Source organism: Vanacampus margaritifer, chromosome 4 (genome assembly GCF_051991255.1).
Source record: "Vanacampus margaritifer isolate UIUO_Vmar chromosome 4, RoL_Vmar_1.0, whole genome shotgun sequence".
In the NCBI taxonomy this organism is placed as follows: domain Eukaryota; kingdom Metazoa; phylum Chordata; class Actinopteri; order Syngnathiformes; family Syngnathidae; genus Vanacampus; species Vanacampus margaritifer.
Genome location: NC_135435.1, coordinates 19223788 through 19230786, shown reverse-complemented (window position 1 = coordinate 19230786; position 6999 = coordinate 19223788). Strand labels below are relative to the sequence as shown.

The 6999-nt window shown below is 40.3% G+C and overlaps 1 protein-coding gene across 2 annotated transcripts; it reads left to right on the top strand.

The window, feature by feature from the left end:
- Positions 1-682: 682 nt before the first annotated feature.
- hnrnph3 (heterogeneous nuclear ribonucleoprotein H3 (2H9)) lies at positions 683-6994 on the top strand. 2 transcript variants are annotated; one of them, XM_077564515.1, is made up of 11 exons: positions 683-801; positions 1485-1578; positions 2025-2180; positions 2299-2442; positions 4605-4743; positions 5187-5386; positions 5668-5766; positions 5884-5990; positions 6072-6207; positions 6413-6466; positions 6542-6994. In XM_077564515.1, exons 2-11 carry the CDS (start codon positions 1491-1493, stop codon positions 6610-6612), a joined length of 1194 nt encoding a protein of 397 aa, XP_077420641.1. In that variant the 5' UTR covers positions 683-801; positions 1485-1490; the 3' UTR covers positions 6613-6994. The 2 variants fall into 2 exon arrangements, with proteins under 2 accessions (XP_077420641.1, XP_077420642.1); XM_077564516.1 differs by lacking the exon at positions 683-801 and adding an exon at positions 808-1213.
- Positions 6995-6999: the final 5 nt, after the last annotated feature.

Here is a 6999-nt window from a genome sequence, read left to right as displayed (position 1 = left end):
AAGAACTTATTCTGTTGCATGAATGTCAACAGGTGATTACACATTTATTTTCCCTTCTTCCATAACGTGGAAAAGCATTTGTTCTGCCTGTCACCATATGTCACTGGCATAGACAGATGAACAAAAATACATTTTGGAGTAAATAACTGGTTAGAAAATTATTAAATTGTGAGGACAAGCGGTTAAGAAGATGGATGGATGGAAATAGGATAATTTCCCACGCTACACCTGATGATCTCTCAGGACACTAAAGATCATCACAGTTATATAATACAGCCACACATAAAATACATCTTACAGTTGCAAAAAAATACAACTCAAACAAATTAACTAAAAAATTAATAAAAAAAATTCCTCAAAAGGAAGTGTTTAAAAAAAATGCACTCTTTACGACACGTATATTTTTTACGTTTAAAATTGGTGTACTGGACTGTGTTTGTGTTTTTATATATATAATATATATATTTTTTTTGTTGTTTTTTATTTGTTGTTATATTGACAAGATTTGTTACAGAATTGTTCATTTGTATTCTGTCAATAAAAACAATAGAATAAAAAATGTCAGAAGGTTGTTTAATATGCACAGTCCCCCAAATCTTATAAAAAGGGCAAAACATGTTTTATTTAAAGTATGTGCTCAGTAGTTCCAGAAGTAACGCGAGAAAACAGCGGGATGGCGAGGCAGCTGTGTAGTCAAATCTGAGTCTCGCGAGAACATAACGTGAGAGCGTGATAACAGGAAACGTCACCTGAGGCTTGCTCGTACAAGACGGAAGACACCGGTGGCACAAAATCGCGCTTGTGAGACAATTTCGCGTTTTTCAAACTTATAAGCGGGCGCTCGGTTTAGATTTGTAATTAGTGACAAATTGTGATATACAATAACGACACATTAGTGGGCTTAAACTGTGCTAGCTTGCGTTGAACATTTGACCGCTGTGTTAGCCAAAGCTAACTGCTAATGTTTTCGAGCTATCATTTTAGACCATCAGTTAATCGCGAGCCGACTCCAAATGTCTTCGAATGTTTATCAAAGGGCAGTCATCGACTATTAAAGTGACGTTTCTCTTCCGGCGACTGGAGAGTCTACGACGTCAGCCATACAGAGAAATAAGTGTACTGTCAACTTTAGGCAGTTGATTTGCTTGTTGTTGTTGTCAAGGTTTCCATAGGAACTATTTGGTTTTGCTGGAAATTGCCAACCTTGTTTCGAGTAAGAATTCTATCCAATATCTACACCCACCTGCAATTCTTCGCTTATTTGTGAACTTGATACTACACAGCCAATTGATAAGACATTTGGAATGATTATTATTGTGGCTATAAATGACAAATATTCCACAGTTTATATTTGCTTTTGACTTGTGACGCTCAATACGAATTAATCAGTGGCTGCTGTTAATGATATCTGTTTACAAAAACAACAACATAACAGCAATGTCTATAATCCAGTAACTTGTTACTGTTGTGCTCCCTGCGTGCAGGTGAGGATGTCTTCCAACGAAGAGGGTTATGTGGTCAGGATAAGAGGACTTCCTTGGGCCTGCACCCAGATGGAAGTGGCCAGTTTCTTTTCAGGTGAGGCCGGAGACTTTGAAAATGCATCGGATAGCAAAATTCAAACTGTATTTAAATAGCACTAATTCATAACAGAAATGATCTCAAGGTACTTTATATATGGAGCAGCGCTAGAACTGCATTCCGCATGATGATGATGATGATAATAACCAGTTTGGATTTTTTTTTGTTTAAAAGTTGAAAGACATACACTTAAATAAAAAAATAAAAAAAGTAACCCGGTGATTGCTTGTTTGTTAAAAAATAATAATAATGCATACAAATGTTTTTTAAATTTCAATTGCTATTGGATTATTTTTCAAAATCGTTCAGCCCTAGTTTTCAGCTACATTGCTGAAAATGGTTAAATATAGTTTATTTAGTTTTTTTCTAGAACAGGTTAGGGCTTGCCTTATTTTCCTAAGAAAATGTATTTAAAAAAAAAAAAAATGTTTTCTTGTGTGCAGACTGTGACATCATAGGCAAAGTCAACGGAGTGTGTTTCACGTACTCCAAAGAAGGCCGCCCCAGCGGCGAGGCCTTTATCGAGCTCAAAACGCCGGAGGATTTCAAGAATGCTCTTTGTAAAGATCGTAAATACATGGGACACCGATACATTGAGGGTAAGGAATAGTTGTGCGTGACTTCAGGGGGTTTGAATTCAGATGTTTCCAAGTAATGATTTCTCTGTTCATATAAACCGTTGACTTTCTAACTGTGTGTGTTGGCGTGCATGTCAAGTGTTCAAGTCGAACCGTAGCGAGATGGACTGGGTGCTGAAGCGTAGCGGCCCCGCCGACTACGACAGCTCCAGCGGCTGCATGCTGAGACTCCGAGGTCTGCCCTTTGGCTGCAGCAAGGAGGAGATTGTTCAGTTCTTTTCAGGTACGTCAACGGGATCCACTCTCATTAGATTCTTCTTCTTCTTCTGCTTCAAACGCGTTCAGCTATTGCTTCATTATTATTTTTCGATTGCAGAACCAAAGGCCAGCTATTCAAATGAACGATGTATTTTGTAGGAAACTAACTATATTTTCAACTGTGTTTATTTTCTGTTTTTTCTGTCTGTATTATGTTAAGATTGCAGAAAACATTTCAGATAAGCATGTTATAGGCAAGATTGCATGTCTGCTTATGTCTGTTTGTTCTTGTAGTATGTTGACCTTGTTCTAATATGTTGTTGATAAATAATTGAATGTTTTTGTATGATCTATATTAAGGAGGTAAAACAATGGAATAGGCCGGGCTTGTTTGGGTCCGGGGAGAGGACTGATGCATGACACTGACCTGGGGTCAACTCTTGTAAAGATCAAGATATTGACTTTAGTACTAAATTGTTATATAACTTGTGTTAAAATAGTGTCAAACTGGGAGATTATTTGAGAACGCCCAAGGTATTTATATTTTTAATACACGTTTTATTGTGTTATGGTCCCAAAAAAAAAAGCCCTTTTCAGTCATTCAGGACGATTACAATTTCAAGCAATTTTAATAATCTAATAATTTATTTCATTTTTCCCCAAAAAGAATTCCTGTGCAAAATGTTCAGACATTAATAATGTATAAGGGGTGGGAATCTTTGACTGTCTCGCGATCAGATTCAGAATCAATTTTCGATTAGGAGCCATTTTTGATTCAAAATGATTCGATTGACAATAATTTTTCCTTCAATTTATAGATGTTCAAGGAATCGTAACGATCTACTCCAGTCTGACTCGCTAATGCTAATTTGCGCGCTGCTCGCGGCACTTTTATCACTCAAAAAAAAACGGCTCTACGCTGCAAAAAAAACAACGTTTATTGGAATAACTTGATTGTGACTTTTTCCTTCTACTCTCTAATGTGGCTACAACTTAACAGTGTATCAGAACGCGTGGAACCACACTGCCCCTAAGTGGGCAACTCAGGTACAACATGAACAGCGCTCCCAATAAAAGGCACACACAAACAAAGGGAAGACGGTATAAAATAATTTAAATAAAATCGATTTTGGGACATTTAAAATCGATTCTGAATTGTACTAAATGAGATCGCGATTCTTATGAGAATCAATTTTTGGGCACACCCCTTTAATGTAAACCAGTTTTAACATAAACTTAACATTCATAGTTTATCCTTAATTGCCACAACTGAGTAGTTGGTCGTTAATGTAAACGTGTCTTTTAAGCACCCATCCAGCATTCTGTCACTTGTGCAAAATTATAACTCACAATAATTGCGAGTTGTAATTTTGTTGTATGTACAATTGTTGTGTAACACAACATAAAAACAACAGTCGGAAGACTAAATTCAATTTCATGATTTAGCAAATTTTGAACAATTCGATTTTCATAATAATGATGAATCAAATTAATGCCCTATATTGGGGTCTTGTATTTCAAAAATTGTAAATTAAAAATAAAGGTTGGAGTCAAAGCCACAGAAATTTAAACAAATCCCTGTAGCAAAGAAGCAAAGAATGTATAACATTATCCCCCCCCCATCTGCAAACGGATATAAATAGTATTTTTTTAACTATAGAAATTGTAGATGATATTTTTGTGAAATAAGTTTGAAATGTCAGCCATAAATCATGTGTGGTCCAGTTCCCAAAACAGTTTAAAATCATTTCAAACTCATTTAAATGTATTTATTTCTTCACTTATAACTAAACTCAGCTCCCTGATGTACAACGTCTACTTCTAACTTTTTACTTTCGAAACACAAAAAAAAATCAAATAAAAACATGAATATTTAGGGCTAAGTTCCACAAAAAAGGGTGAAATTGGAAATAATTAATAGGTTAGGGATAGAGTCAACTATTCAATTCAGTGTCTTTTTGGACAGGTGTACCTAATGTTATGGCTAGTGCGCATCAATCAGTCCCGTTTGGCGTGGGCCGACCCCAGGCCAGTTCTCGCCTCACTCTCCCCCTCCCCCCCTGGGCCTATTCCATACAGCGCAATCCTGTCGGATTGAATGCGGGCCACGTTCACGCTGTAACAGCTTGTGGCCCTCATGACGTTTGTCTACCTACCGACTTATGTATTTGTGTGCTTGGGTTGAAGGGTTGAGAATCGTGCCGAATGGGATTACTCTGCCAGTGGACTACCAGGGGAGGAGCACAGGGGAAGCCTTCGTGCAGTTTGCCTCAAAGGAGATAGCAGAAAAGGCTCGGGGGAAACACAAGGAAAGGATAGGGCACAGGTGGGACGGACGGCAAGGGGACGGGCTGGACTGGGTTGGGCTTCTTCTACTCTACTCTGCTCTAGTCCATATTGTACTGGGGGATGTGTTCTACATGACTTTCTGTTACTAATAAAGGGGGGGGGGGGCAGAATAATGACACTTTTAATTGGGGCTTTCATACAATGCAATGTGTAGACGTAAATGTGACTTGTCTAATTTCCTACATGTAGTCCTAGTGTAATGGGGGCTTGTAGAGGCAGTTTGCCGAGTCTCAGGTAGACCAAGTGCATTTAAAGACATTTGATTTTGTCCAGGGTTGTTCCCAGCTAGACAACTGTTAAGACCTATTTTGTCTTTTCTCTGTGTTATCTTTCTGTGTGTTTGTTTGTGTGTGTGCGTGTGCTGGCCCACGTCAGCCAAATCCGCTCACCGGCCCGCGGACGGCCTCTCTCCCCTCGCAGGTACATCGAGATCTTTAAGAGCAGCCGCGTTGAGATCCGAGACTACCTGGACGAACCCCGGCGGGTGGTCGGGGCCCAGAGACCGGGGCCCTACGACAGACCCGTGATGGAGGGCCCCAGGGGGGGATACTTTGCCTCGGGTCCCAGTCGCAGCGGCTCTCTCATGGACTCCATGAGGGGCGGAGGGGGATATGGGGGAGGTAAGTAGGTTGGAGAGGCTCACTGAGCTGAAGTCGCACAAGATTTGCTGATGAATGATGAAAACCAAGACTATATAAAGGATAAAAATTGTAGTTTGCAAATCAGTACACTTGAATATAGTTAATGACACAAAAAAAAAGAGGCTCAGTGACCACCAGAGGGAGCCGACGCACAACTGGTCGTCTGTTGGATGTTACGTAAAGATGCTCCCATTTGACATTAACGTCCAAACTAATTTTTCTTTCTTTTTTTCCTAATTGTTCTTGCTGTGTGTGTCCAGTTTACGGGCACAGTTTTGACGGCTACAACGGATTAAGCAGCTATGGCTTTGGAAACTGCATTTTTGACGAGCGCATAAGAGAAGACCGAGGAGGAAGAGGTAACGCCTTCCGACTAGATCGCAATCGATCATCACCTCAATCACGGATGACGTATTTTCGTATGGAGGTGGTTGTCGCCAGTTTGTGTCCTAGCGTCGGTTTGTATTTGTCACTAGGCGGCAGTTATAGTCGTCACAATGACGGAGGCTCGAATTACAACGGTGGCCATTTTGTCCACATGAGGGGTTTGCCTTTCCGCACCAGCGAGATGGACATCGCTAAAGTGAGAAGATGGCGCCCAAACGCTTCATTGGCATTTTGTTGGTGTGTCTGTGACGCCCCCCCCATGACCCCTTCTCTCCAGTTCTTCTCACCTTTGAACCCGCTGAGAGTCCACATCGACGTCGCTCTCAACGGCAAGCTGACAGGAGAGGCCGACGTGGAATTCCGCTCCCACGAGGACGCCGTGGCTGCTATGTCCAAAGACAAGAACCACATGCGTACACCGCTTCTTTTTGTCTTTTTTTTTTATTTTATGGCAGATATTTTTTTTCCAAGCACCCGCCCACATAATTCTAATGCCAGTTAAACATAATTGTACCCCTGAATTAAAACATTGCCTATTTTTGTGATAAAAATGTTGCAGTTATGAGAATAATATTTTCAAGAAAGATAGTCACCTTGGATTTTCCATCTCCTTCACAGAACACCGCTACATTGAGCTCTTTCTCAACTCGACAGCCAGCGAAGTGGAATCGAGTGCGTGTTGGTCCAATTTCTTTCCGTTCAGTTGTTTAAAACCCAAAATGTTTATGGCTTTTCTACGTTTCGCAGGTCGTGGTGGTGGTTACTATAGTAACTCAGGAGGCGGCTCTCGGAGCAGTGGACTGCGTGGCGCGTACTGATGATGTCATTACCTGGCCTCCTTTCCATTTTACTCAAGGGCCACGTTTTGTCTCCAAGCTGGCTCAAGCTCTTCTTCGTTTCGCACTTATTTAAAAATGACTACAGTACAGTCAATTACATTGGGTTGTTCCATTTTGTTGGCCACACTGAAGGGGGTAGAAGAGGGACATGTTTAGTTTAAAAACGTTACGACTTCTGAACGTCTCCTACCACATGATTGGAGGGCCAATCCCAGATTTAGTTTGCTTTAAAAATGAACAAATGTGAGCTGTGTGTGTGTGTGTTTGAATTTCGGTTCAATATTGTTAGAGTTTAAGCTGAAGTCTACCATTTGCAGCTGTTGTACATTTTTGCCCCAATAAAAATTTTTTTTCTATTAAATAGCT